General features: G+C 33.7%; 1 protein-coding gene across 2 annotated transcripts; it reads right to left on the minus strand.

Moving 5' to 3' along the window:
• Nucleotides 1–846: 846 nt before the first annotated feature.
• Nucleotides 847–9,728, minus strand: LOC131851551 (uncharacterized). Of its 2 annotated transcripts, none has more exons than XM_059202059.1 (9): nucleotides 9,570–9,728; nucleotides 7,413–7,520; nucleotides 5,716–5,832; nucleotides 4,980–5,128; nucleotides 3,927–4,088; nucleotides 3,737–3,843; nucleotides 3,314–3,425; nucleotides 1,881–2,031; nucleotides 847–1,140 (listed from the first exon to the last, which is right to left on the minus strand). In XM_059202059.1, the coding sequence occupies exons 1-9, from the start codon at nucleotides 9,726–9,728 to the stop codon at nucleotides 910–912; spliced, it is 1,296 nt and encodes a 431-aa protein (XP_059058042.1). In that variant the 3' UTR covers nucleotides 847–909. The 2 variants fall into 2 exon arrangements, with proteins under 2 accessions (XP_059058042.1, XP_059058043.1); XM_059202060.1 differs by having other exon boundaries at nucleotides 9,566–9,643.
• Between the last annotated feature and the right edge of the window lie 4,704 nt (nucleotides 9,729–14,432).

A 14,432-nucleotide genomic window follows, 5' to 3' on the forward strand; every position in this document is an offset into this window, starting at 1 on the left:
ATACGTAGTGGTTCTCAGAATCGGCAACTATCTATTTTTCATACACACTTAGGGTTGCTCACCCCTAAAAATGTATTTTTATTTTTTGGACAATTTTTATTTACCATCAGGCGAGCTGCATGCTTACAATAGGATTGAATGAAAAAAAAAGCTGAAAAAAGGATAAAAGGTTTATTAGCTATAACTTACGAATATATAAATATTATTAGTCTCTACATTCTTGTTGAAGGGTTTGTCAGTATATGCAAGGCCGTCTCGCAATTATTTTTTTTATCAATCTTTTATAAATAAATAACCCTGGACAAGCGGGACAATAACACAGCGTTATATGGTCCCATGGTAAGCAAGGGTTGTGTAATGGGTATTAGACAACTGATATAAATACTTAAATATTTTATTTTTTGTAAGTACATAATATACTCGTACATACAAAACATCCAGACCGATATCAACAATTATACTCATAAATAACAGACATTTGATTTCACCGTGTGAGGAATGTGTCATATATAAATACGTATATTTAAAATTGTCTTAATCTTAATCACGTGATCCTTTTTTAGAATTTTGTACCCCTTCTCCCCCTTGGTGACACGAGGTTTAGGACAATCCCCCCATCCCCTCAACATCACGTCTATTTTTAGTGCCTGCAAAGATTTTTTTCTTTAAATACAGATATTAACAATAATTATATTTTATTATGAAATTAAGGACCATAAAAATACAGGTTGTTTTTGATTGCCATAAAAATAGAAAATATAAATACACGTGATATCTTACTACACTCCCCCTCCCTCCTGTGATATTTTCCCCCCTCCCAGGGGGGGAGGGAGACGGTTTGAGGGAGATTGTTTCAAGCCTCACGTGATTAATGGACAATCTCTTAATAGTTGCGTTATTGCTCTACTATTAGAGAAGTTCTCCATTTGGTAGCGAGTCAGTGGCTTTATGACGCATTTTCCTGTACCACTCCGGGTCGTTTTTAGCAACAGATTCCGGTCGTCCGCCTTTATGTCTGTAGTGGAACTCGGAGACTCCCCTGCCCGGCATATTGTTCACCATGAACTTGCAGAATCGCTCCACCATCCGGGCTTCCCACTCGTCAGAAACGTAGTGTATTGACTCGTACTCCACTTGAACCTGTTCGCGACCATTAAAATTAACTGTTAATTCTATTAAATACATATGTAATCTACTAACTGTGGCTACTACTTCGTCCGCGAATGATCTTGACTGAATAAAAGAAATATTCAATAACGTCTAACCCAAAAAAGACAAACAAAAAAAGTTTCGAAGTTTCAAAAGTAACGCATTTCCATATAAGCTTTTGTCCTTTTTTCATGTTATTTTACTCCCATTATCACCTATCATTTTTACAAAGTTTGAATGTCATATTTATTTTTATATTTAAGCAACAGTCTAGCAAGTAAGTTTTAAGCTTCTAGCTTTTAAAACTTCTCCCCTTTTAACCCCTTACAACCCTTTTTCTTTATTTATATTTAATCAACAGCCTAAATGTAAGTTTAAAGCTTTTAGCTTTAAAAAATGACGATATTATCATACAGACTTTCATCTGCTCTTTCAACCACTTACAACCCTTTTTTGCATTATAAAGTAGCCTATGTCCTCCTGAAAGTAAGTGGGTAAAGTATTAATATCTTCAGGCTTGTGTAAGGACATGTTTAGTGTGTTGGAATGACACCTGTAGGCGAGATAATAATTGGGAGAATTTTCACTGTTTCTATCTGCTATTGTACTTTTAGTTCTTTTGCTAGATCAGTATATTTAACATTTTTTCTGTATATGTTGATAGAAGATTTTGTGTGTTTGGTATTACCATATCTATGAGATAAATAATAATAATAATTATTATTAAATACCTGAACTGTATACAGTTCATCTCCAGCCCCGAACCTGAAGGCATAGTCTCTCGGAGCCTGTCCATTCTCTCCGTGATTATGTAGCCGTAGATCTACCCATTTTATAGGCAGAACCTTCCCGTTGGGTAACGCTACTTCACCTGCTTCGAATCTGAAAATTTAACAATAACAATATCTCAGGAAAATTCTCACAGCGCCATCTAGTCCCAAGCTGAGCAGAGCTTGTGTTATGGGTACTAGATAACTGATATCAATATATAGACAATTTTTTTATAATTACAAAAATAATATACATAGAAACCACTTAGACGGAACCAAATAATTATGCTTAAAAATACAAATATTTGTACCGTGCGAAGAATCGAACCCGCGACCACTGGAAGTAAGGCAGTGTGCTAAACCGCTAGACCACGGAGGCGGTCAAATGCCGTTGGTTGGTTTCAAAGAGTGGGTGTTCTTTCGAAGCAATATATTTATGTGGAGAAGGTTTTGTTATTTAGAAGAGCATTGCTATATTTTTTAATGGATGATGATGGAAGTGTGCTCCTCAGTGGGATATGGTAGGATTAGAATGTCAGGTCGTCATTGTCACTGTGTTCCTTTACGATAGTCGTGAGTTCAATTCCTCACACGGTGCAAACATTTGAATTCATGAGTCAGATTGTTTGTATTATTTTATGAATTATAATGGATTGGATGCAATCGGTTTCGCTAACGGGCGAGGCTACAATGGAGGATGATAAAATGAGCAAAAGTCAAGTTAATTAGCCCAATTTATCATGATGGTTTCCAGAGGGAACGACGTGGATGATAATAGGTTGGATGCACCCACCTGCGCTAACGGGCGGGCATCAGTAGATGATGTATGATGATAAAAAGAGCAGTCATCAATGAAGTCAGCCCAATTTATCACGATGAATTTCAGTGGTAACGGCATGGTCAAAGTTTCAATTACTGACAATCTCCTTCTTCCTGATTTTTTCTATTGGTGTTGGTGGTTTTTTAATATATATTATGTCAGAAAGGTTAAAGAGTAATCGTCTATCGTGGTATGGGCATGTAATGCGTAGGAAAGAAGATTATATCTTAAGGACGGTGTTACATATGAATGTGGATGATTATAAGGGTAGAGGAAGACCGAAAAAGAGGTGGATGAACTGTGTGGAAGATGATATGGTGAGAAAGGGAGTAAATAACGGAATGACTGCGAACAGAGATGAATGGAAGAGAAAAACATATTACGCCGACCCCAAATGAATGGGATAAGGAAGAAGCAGATGATGATATGTATGTAAGAAAGACATAACTAATTTGTAAGGCAACCCTGAGAAAACTAAAGTACTATGAAACTGGTACTTGGATGATGATGACAATGGTAAGGATGACGTCCATGATGGTAATGGTGAAGAAAATATATTTGTAGCTTCACTCACACCGATGCTGTTGATGGTTGACAGATGACACCAACGCTAATACTGACACCATTTTTGAGGAAGATGTGATGAAACGCATATCGATGCATTAAACTCCAATCTCGTCTCTGACCTGCGAGATAAAAAAACGTTTTATATACTTTGCACTAAACATAATATATAGTAAAATAAATATATCATCACGACTCAAATTGCAGATGAGGTAGTCATAGATGCCCACATTTTCTTGGATATGCTCATATTTGAATCCAACATGAGCGAACGAGCTGTCTCTCGGATTATTTTGGTTTGTTATCGGTGTTTCCATTCCCGGAGCTTCAGAAATATATATATAGAAATAGAGTTCTAGGTGATTTAGATTTAGAGATTTAAACTTATGGTTGTTTCAAAATATGTACAAAACAATATTTGAAAATATCTTACCAAAGCTATGGTCTCTAAACGAAGGCATGCTGTACACGAACGATTCTTGATCTATTTTAAAATTACATTTTAGGACACCAAACTGTTCATAGTGAGATTGGTGAGCTCTGAAATTAAAAAAATCATTTAGTGGCATTTTACAGCTATTAGATCACTAAGCAAGTAATCACTAGTTTCTAGATTTACTCACGTCTTCAGTCTTTCGAAGTAGTCTCTGCTCCAGGTTTCTCTCGCTATTGATCTGATGACTGTAGCCGGGTACAGATCCGAGTCAAAGTCAAAGAACTGGCTGGTCGCTGTCCATTCGCCTTGGAAGTCAACGTTTACCGTCTTGCTGGGGTCGTTCTGATACCTACAATAATATGGTTCTTTTTTAGTTCATTCTTTCCAAAGATTAATGCGCTATTATATATGTGTGTATATGTCTTTGTTGTTATTTTATGTAATATATATTTAATATGTATATATATGTTTATTCAATTTATGTGTCCACCTACTCTTTTCTTCTCTTTACTTACACTACCCATCTAAAGGTAGTCTCGAAGAAATTGCTAAGCCATAAAATCGCCTTTTGTATTAGTTCATCTATATTTACTAGTTTAATTATTTTCTGTATTTAGTGTAATAAATTAAAAAAGTAATAAAATAATAAACCAGGACAATTCACACAGCGTCATCTTGTTCCAAAGTATGTAACACTTGTACTGCTAAACTGCTAGTAATAATTCTATAAATTTCTTTTTGTAAACAGATACATATAGAAACATCGAATAAAAATAATCACACTCATGAATACAAATGTTTGTGTCGTATGAAGTATTGATGATTGTTTTTTTTCGGACTACTCTAATGCTGTTGGCCGCCACTGGCCTTTACAGCTGCACCGGCGGACAGCGGGCGAGTGCAGATGTCACTCCAACCCCACGGATGGACTAATGGAGCGGCTGAAGGCCAACTCCCGCCTAACGAATACGAATTTAGTCTGAGAGCACCCCTAGGGTTTCGAATCTCAGCTTAGGCTATTGTAATTTCGATCTCCATTTTAATTGGACGGGGGATCGATCGGAGGTATGGACGGGGATCGATCGAAGGGGATCTCGCGCCCATAAGACAGTGTGTTAAACCGTTAGACCACCTGGGCAATCAGTTGATCAGCCGATATTTTAAATATCTATCAAGTTCATATTAAAAATATCACTTTACTCTAGAGAAAATGAATTATAAAATTTCGTGTCATACTCACCACATTTGACCTTTGTAAGATATAGCCCATTTCTTCATAGGTTCTACGGGAGCCATTTTAATTCCCTCGGCACCAAATTCACCAATGTCAGCGCCAAAAAGTACGGTGTCTGGTAGTTTTTTACTGCACAGCAGTCCTTTGCCTGGTAACTGTTAAAAAAATAAAAACTTCCATTAAATTTATGGTCATCAGCCTGTAGTTAAAACGAAAATATTAAATATCAGGCTTTCGTTACTAAGAACAAAATTATATTTTGTATAAACTTTACAAGAAATCTCATAATACACCTAGAAAACATCCAGACCGATACAAACAATCATACTCATGAATACAAATGTTTGCACCGTGTGGGGAACCAAACCTGCGATCATCAGACGTAAATCGGTGTGCTAAACTGCTAGACCACCGAGACCGTCCAAATAGAAACTCATTAGGTGTATGGCTAGTATTAATGTCTGTAATTAAGATAACAATTGAAATTGCTGTAGTGTATGTGGAAACACTAGCAGTTTATTATCTATGGTCTCGAGCCGAGCGTACACGGGCAGCCGTGCGCAAGAGGGGAGGGATTCCCTGCGCAAGCGCCGCCGCGGAGTAAAGACGTGTAGCTGTGGCTAACGAGCCGATATTATGTCGATAACAACTTACATACAAAAAGACATAAATAACAAATAAGTGAACACTATAATTGCAAACGAGATGGACATTTAAATTTTCCATACATAGTAGACCTTACCCCAATGTAGAAGAGTCCATTGCACATGCCCATAGGTCTACGTTCACAACCGGATATGACGTAAACACCTTTGTCATCGATGTCTGTGGCAGATATAAAGAACACAGCGTCGAAAGCCTGGAGAGAAAATTATTTTATTTTAATAGTTTCATTTATGACTTTAATAATGTTGTACTCTCGTCGGTCGATAATAGATTAATTTATAACAAAACAACGTTTTCCGGGTAAGCTAGTTAAATTGTAATTAAAAAATTAGGTTCCAAGGTAGTAATTAGGTAGTCAGGAAAATAGTGTTTTTTTTCTATGAAATGGCACTAAAATACATACAACTCAATTATGTGTATTTTTAGTGCCATTTCATAGAAAATAACTATCCAGAAAATAATAATGCCCTTATCACTTAAGGGTATAAAAATAGTTTACGTCCTATTCTCAAACCTACTGAACATACTCACAAAGTTTCATAGGAATCAGTCAAGCTGTTTCGGAGGAGTTTTGTATCAAACACTATAATACCATATATCTGTATACAACATACTATAATTGGCGCAGTGGGGCACCATTCTATATAGAAACGGATTTCTTTTTAAAACAAACATAATACACGTAGATGATGTCATTGGTATCGTATATGACATATACCATACTAATGACAATTTTTTTTAGTTTAATACCATATGCTATTAAACTTATTCGCGGTTGTCGCACAAAAGGGTCCAGAAAAGTAATTTCGATAATTTCGGTATATGTATGTTGTAGGTAATTGTGCATTATTATAAAATAAATGTCGGGTAGGCTAAATTAGCAATGAAGACACTCTCAACTAGCAACTGGTCTTTGAGGCACGTCCTCCTTACATCCTATAGATATATTATATCCATAAAAACATACGTAACAATGGTGAATGTTTGGTATGTGACCTGTACTTGATTGCAATTAAGTATTCCATAAAACATAGTGAAATAACAAAATAAATCGAATTTACATTGACATTTTTGAGATAATTATAAATTATTATCTATTGTTTTTTCCTGTTGTGTATAGATAGGATTATTAATGGATTAATCGATAATAAAAAAAGTGTATTTATCTTCCAGTAATTATAAGTCACGATTGTTATTTAGTTGGAATGGCAATCAACCTGATGCCACTTTGGATGGTCAGTGGTAACTGTCTCCTATATACACGAATGGCACTACGAACTATACGTTATTATGACGACTATTAAACCCTGTATGTTGCCATTCTGTACGCTGAATGCCACTCGGAAATCAAGGTATTATATGACGTTTGTTAAACATTTATGTTGCCATTATGGAAGTTATCATGCCTATTTATTATTAATCTCTAATTTAACTGCCTTATCTCGGCCTACAGCTGAAAAATCTTACAAAGCAAGCTGTTTGGCGGCTGGAATAGAAATCTGGGTGACGTTGAAACCTTTTTCCAAATTTTAAGCGTCCTCACACGTACACTTGGATTGTGAAATCAGCTACCTGCCGAGGTTTTCTCGAAAGACAAGGACAGCATGGGGTTTTTCAGGGTATATTATGGTTTCTTAAAGGTCGACAATGCGCACATGACACTCTTGGTGTTTTAGGCGTCCGTAGGCTACGGTAACCGTTTACCGTCAGATACCCTATGCTTGTTTGCCACCTATGTAGTATAAAAAATATATCTCAGTAAAATAAACGAACCTTGGCATGATCGCTGAGAATCTGTGCACGATCCATATCTCCAGGGTTCGCTAAAGCCTTCATTCCTTGTCCAGCACGACCATCTCTACCAGCGGCCTTACTTGAATACTGAAATAATTTGTTTTCCACATTTTAGTAGTTTATTTACTTTACACAGTATAAAGTCGTCGCCGCTGTCTGTTCGTATATATCTTTTAAATTACGCAAAGAATTTTAATGCAGTTTTCAGCAATATATAGTGTGATTCAAGAGTAAGATTTATACCTGTAGCTAGCTTTTGCCCGCGGCTTCGCTTGCGATATTTATAGGTTGGAATATATCAAAATCCTTTCTTAGGAGATGCCTACGTCATAGTAGCTTTATGCATGCAAAGGCTCAGCTCGATCGGTTTAAAATTGATAAAATTACATACAAACTTTCATCCCCTATTTTATCCCTTTGGGGGTAGAATTAATCAAAAGTCTTTCTTAGCGGATGCCTACGTCATAACATCTACCTGCATGCCAAATTTCAGCCCGATCCGTCCAGTGGTTTGGGCTGTGCGTTGATAGATCACTACATCAGTCACCGTTGAGTTATATATATGCAAAAAGAACAAAAAACTCAGACGAAAAGCGAATCGAAACGAAGAAATTTTTAAGCCGCCATGTCTTTAACATTAGATTGTTAATAAAATCGCGGAACATGGTTAGTGTGATATAAAAGGATTAAATTATCATAGTATTATCACGTGTAAAGCATAGATATATAAATTATATCGCAGTTTATAAGATCTCATGCGCTTCTGAGTTGCAAATAGGTAAATTCATAATGCTTCATTTCAAAATTATTATGACAGTAAATACGAGATTATCTGTCGTGATAACAATATTTATGTAATAATACCTATGTAATAATTTAAATTACCTAATTTTTGGTATCTATATAAATATATTTATAGACTAATTTCTTTTCTGAAACCTCTCTTTTATGCTTTGGATCTTAGAGAGTATAAATAATATAATATAGTATAAATAATATCAATAACAGTAGTAAGTCAAGTTTGATATTTAGTAAGGTACATGCAGATACATGGACTTTTATATACTTATTAATTATTTAATGCGTTGGAAATATTGAAGAATAAATTAACACAAGCTCATATTTTTTCTTCACATCCTGAATTTTTTTTTATACTTAGACCTACTTCTATTAGTCTTTAAGCAATCTATGAACTTAATCCCATATTGATCTCGTCAAGAGAAAAATTTTGAAAGGAAATAGCGCGATATCTCTTCTATCGTAACCTCTGTATATATTTTTTTATTTATTTATTTCAGGCTACTAATGGCCCCTATTATAAATACCTTATAGACTAACATGCATATATACATATGAAACAATAGAGTAATCATAAATCGTCCCTGTGATCACGGCACTGACGACGGCAATCTGCCACGGTAACGCCGATAATAATGCTGCCAGAGACTAAATTCAAATTAAAAAATCATTTATTACTGTAGAATATTGTACCCGCTTATGAACGTAATTTTGTTTATATTATAATTACCTTACCGTCCAGATCAAGAAACTCAATTAAATACCTTTTTTTTTAAGCCAGTTTATTTACAATGTATCTAAATATATATAACTCAAAGGTGACTGACGTAGTGATCTCTCAACGCACAGCCCAATCTACTGGACCGATCGGTCTGAAATTTGGCATGCAGGTAGATGTTATGACGTAGGCATCCGCTAAGAAAGGATTTTGATTAATTCTACCCCCAAAGGGTTAAAATAGGGGATGAAAGTTTGTATGAAACTTTGTCAATTTTAAACCGATCGGGCTGAGACTTTGCATGCATAAAGCTACTATGACGGAGGCATTCGCTAAGTAAGGATTTTGATAAATTCCACCCCTAAGGTGATAAAATAACGTGAGCGAAATTACTAGCTTTTGCCCGCGGGCAAAAGCTAGTAATTTTTATGTGTCTATGTCTAACATTAAATGAAAATCCCGTGCATGAACAACTATTGGCATGCACGGCCGTTATTCAAGTAATCGTTGCTCAGTAAATATGATTTAACAGATGTTTAAAACATACTATTACCCCATTTAGTGATAATTGAACATACAACTTTATCGCATATTATTAACAAAAATTATCACTCACCTACCTTTCTATAGTAATATATGCCGGCGAACACTGCATATTTTAAATAATACCACTTCCCAGGCACAGAGTAAACACCAAAAATAGGTTTAGGGTCTTTAGATCGGAACTTGTATATTAGTAGAAGAAATATAAATGCGACTATACCGATTAAAAGCGTCATTATAACAGTTTCTACGGCATATATGTATTATTTGACTATATACGTATACTCTGCTTCACTGTAGATTAAAACGGGAATTGATAATGGACTTGACATGGTCAGATAAGATTGAAGACAAGTCCGCTAACTTATTAGAGTAGATTAGGTAGCTATTATTGCAATTGGACAATTCAATTAATTTTATAGAAATTGTCGATAGATACGTCAGTTTGTATGATACTAGCTATTGCCGCGGTTTCAATTTTTACTGTTTTACTTCTGTTGGTCGCCAGTGTGATTCCTCGCACGGTGCAAACATTTATATTCATGATTATGATTGTTCGTATCGGTCTGGGTGTTTTACGTATGTATTTACAAATTAAAATATATCTAAGTATTTACATCAGTTGCCTAGTACTCATAATACAAGCTCTACTTACAGTGGGACTAGATGGCGCTGTGTTAATTGTCCAGGGTTAAGAAATGGCTGCCTCGAACTCGTGCCTACATTCATTTAGTATTTTATTGCTTTTTATTGGGGAATGTCCGAGTGATCTGAGTTAAATAATAAAGAAAATAGGCTAGAGTAGTAATTTTAAATAGTTCTGCTCATTTTACACTGTGCTATTTAGTGTCAGCACTACGAGTTTTGAAATTATATTTTATAAATATTCGTATTTATTTTAATATTATTAGTTTTTAACAAGGATGTTATGGATACGAAATTTCGGATACGGATAGGTTTCGGATATAGGAATGATTATTATACCATATACGGGTACGGATACAGATATGAAATAAGTTATCATTTTTTCGGAAAATTTCAGTTACGAATATTATTTTTTTAAAGAATTCCAAAAGTAAAAACCAAATAGCTAATAAAATGGTTACATAAAGTATCTCAATTAGGCTCGGCCCCTATCCGATATTATCCGAAACTTTTATTTCGTGTTCGGTTACTGTTACCACAGATAACATAATATTACATACTGTTACGGAGCGCCCTAACATCCTTGGTTTTTATACGTATAGTATTTAAATTAGATACCTACTCTATAGAATATTATTATACTTAAGTAATAAAATAATTTATGTAGTACTTGATAATAATAAAATAGACAAGTAGGAAATTTAGGTTGCTTTAATAAAAAAAAACACCTTTTAAATGAATAACTTTAATCAACTTACTTTCTAAACATTTTAAACAGCAAATTTTAAAGCCACAAAAGCTACACATTTTATAAAAGGATACCACAGTTAATATTTAATTAATACTTTTAAAAGTACATGTATTTATTCTAATATTAATTTTTAACAATATTCGGAACATATATAAGGAATGAAAAAAATACATACATATATATACATAAAACCAAAATATTACACACAGGCATCAGCGCCACATTAATAAGGGTTTTCGGAAATCGATACTTAACTTTATTGTTATTTGTTTATTTTATACATTACTATTTTAATCAGAAACAATATGTTAAGAGCGCTTCCTGTATATGGCAATTATAAAAAAAAAAAACATATACTATTAGGTACTTGTTGTTTTAAGATGAAGAATTTATATTCCGTGGTAATATAAACAAATTGATTATACTCTTTGATGTAATTATTAATTTAAACCTCTTTTGATGTATATTTCACAAATGCATTTACAAAGTTAAGTATTGTATACTTTGTTTATGGTTTTTTTACAAACTGTCCATAGATAATACAACCAGTATTGAATAGGGAACTAAATCTTTAATTTGTAGTGACATTTTCGGTTACGCTAATTATTATAATATAAGAATGAGGTTAATTAAATTATAACATAAACGTTGGTTAACATTACATTAGAATCCCAATTAAGTAATTTTAAGTAAAAGTCCTTTACCAAAACAAAGTAAAAGTAGACATTCCATAAAAAATAAAAATATAAATTCCAAACTAATCAAAATATAATTTTGAAATAAGAATCTTTATTTTTTTTTATTACACTCAGTATTTTATTACCAGCCAGTGTCCCTTATATTAAAACTAAATACACTTTCTAATTTATACAAAATAATTTTTATTTTACTATTTGCTAGAAATAGTTATTAATAAGAGGCGAATTCCGTTAAAATCAACCATATTCAATTACTGTTTCGTATTTATTTCTTATTTTAGTATAAGATTTTGTGCAAATGTTTTATTATTTAAGTAAAAGGTAATTACGAACGACCTTAGTTTAGTTATTCCGTCTCTTTCACACTTATAAATGAGAGTGAAATAAAAGTAGCTGCTTTTGCGTCAGTGCCGAGTTGAGAACATATTGTCAGTTGCCCTGCAAGCGTCTAACTTATCTTCCTATAGTCGAAAATAAGTATTTGGACGTTATTATGCAACGTTATTGCAATAATTTCTAGCATGGCGGGGAAGTGATTGTCAGTAATGTGGATTTATAAACCCATTGCTTACACTGTACCATGTTAGGTTCCACGCGATTGATTCCAAAACTCTGGAAACCATCATGAGAAATGACCAACATGTCTGCTTGATCTCCAAGTGGTTGACCTTGGAAACTATCATGATAAATTTACCAGAAATTTATCATGATGGTTTCCAAGGTCAACTGACCTATCCTCATGATGTTCATCGTATCATCCTCCACTGGTGCCCCGCCAGCGTATACCGTTAGCGCGGACGGCAAACTATGCATTTAAAATAGCAGTCTTTAGGTTGTTTCTATTATTATTGACATTGAGTTGTAAGTTCTTGCACTTGCTGAAACTTAGTTCATACACAATCGCAAAACTTTCAAATTAAATATAACATTTTTTTTATTAAGGATTATTTAATATTGTTGTATGCAATAATTTTACATAATAGCGCTCCTGTACTAAGAATTATGTATATTATATGTTGCTATGCGAATACTATATCTACAAGCTATATTTGGTTTACTAGATCGCGAAGCATTGTCCCAACGATGTCAAGATTAAATATACGAAGCTCATATCTGACCAGAAATAAAAATAATTACTTGTATCTATTAATATATTATACATGTTTAACAATGAAACAAAATATTATATAATGATTTTTCATTATTTCACTCCATTCTGAGATAAAAACCATCGCTACTAAGAATAAGCTATCCCGAACCGATAAAAGATTTGGAGGGTATTCTTAAAAGTTAAGGTTTTTATCTCCAAAGGATAGATCTTTGAGTTTGGGTAGCGAACTCTGAAATTGGAGGGGACAGGTGACAGACAATGTGGCCAAATAATCTCACCTCCACGTTATTCCACCACCTGGAAACCACCCCGTTAAATTTCTGGTGAATTTCTACGATCGACTAACTGATCTGACCTCATACTCATCACCCTGCACTGGTGCCCCGCCAGCGTAAACCGTTAGCGCAGGCGGGTGCACCATTTCTTTATAAGCGATTATAAATACTGAAATAGTGCATGCACATTAGATCTCCGCAAGTTGCAGTGATCTAAGAGTCTAGCAACAGTCTAAACCCCTATATAAAAAAATCATATTATAACAAATTTTGTATGTTATATCTTTTGTTTCATTATTACTAATTACTTTTAAAAAACGGAAATTCGACTTTAAAGCTTTATAACTTTAAAGTTGTTTTTCCAATTTTTTCTTATTTAATTGCAGTTTATAGACTTCGTATTAATTGTTGTATAAAATAGTTATGTATCTTTTATTTTTTTCAAAAATGGAATAAAATCTTGTTGGTCATAGCTTCTACTGATAATTATCAAAACTTTTTAAATCCACAGGGCAAACAGTGTTGGTCCCATATACATTTTTTTGTTTTATCACACAAACAAAAGAGAGTAAGATCTGCGAACTAGTTCGCTTAGTTCGTGTTTAGGAGTTACACAAGCCTACTTCGCTACTTCGTCTGTAACACTACCGATATAGAATTAAAATAAATTTCTCATTACGGGAATTACGTGCCTCTCACTAAATATTATTCTGAAGACTAATCATGTGTTTTTTATAGCAAAGGGGACAATCGAGCTTTTTATACATTAGTATCGGTTACGGCTCACCTGATGGTAAGTCATTACCGCCGCCCATGAGCACACGTATTTCCAGGGGAATTGCAAGTGCGTTGCCGGCCTTTTAAGAAGGAATATGCTCTTTTCTTGAAAGACAAAAATAATCATTATTCTTAAATATTAATAATGACTAACTAGTAGTAACTGCAGTTTAGGTTAATTTAATTCATTAAATTATTTTTCAATTATATAGTAGTAGGTAATTTTTTTTAATTTGATTTTCTTTCATGTTATAATTGTGTTGCTATTATTTTAAAAGCATCTTCTAACAAGTTCTATCGAATACTGTTAATTTAACAATATATATTATTTCTGGTCAGATATATATTTAATGTACATAGAGTTACGACTACAATGAAATATAGACGGATAAAAGTTCTAACTACTTATCTATGGTATATTTATTATTGTTTATTGTTACATCTGGCCTCTACAGTATTGTAAGGCCATTATTCCTTAAATATAGGGTGTCGGTATAAACAAAATATTAGACAAAATAAAAAAAAAAAACTAAAAAAAAACATTTACTCTTCTTATCTTTAAAATAAATATTATAGGTTTCACATGGCGTAAGACGTAAGTTATTTTTTTTTATTTAATAAGCGGCTATTGCCAACGCAAACCGTACAAATTAGAACAAAGTATAATATTTCGTATAACTTCG

This window comes from Achroia grisella, unplaced genomic scaffold, assembly GCF_030625045.1.
Source record: "Achroia grisella isolate CSIRO2021 unplaced genomic scaffold, CSIRO_AGI_Agris_v1 utg784, whole genome shotgun sequence".
Taxonomy (NCBI): domain Eukaryota; kingdom Metazoa; phylum Arthropoda; class Insecta; order Lepidoptera; family Pyralidae; genus Achroia; species Achroia grisella.

What these genes read in the sequence shown, in the direction of transcription:
- LOC131851551 (XM_059202059.1), bottom strand. Translation starts at nt 9,728, where the DNA reads ATGACGCTTTTAATCGGTATAGTCGCATTTATATTTCTTCTACTAATA. An exon ending in GCATATATTACTATAGAAAG is followed by an intron (nt 7,521 to 9,569) that starts GTAGGTGAGTGA and finishes AAATTATTTCAG; the next exon opens with TATTCAAGTAAGGCCGCTGG. An exon ending in ATGGACTCTTCTACATTGGG is followed by an intron (nt 5,129 to 5,715) that starts GTAAGGTCTACT and finishes TTTTTTTAACAG; the next exon opens with TTACCAGGCAAAGGACTGCT.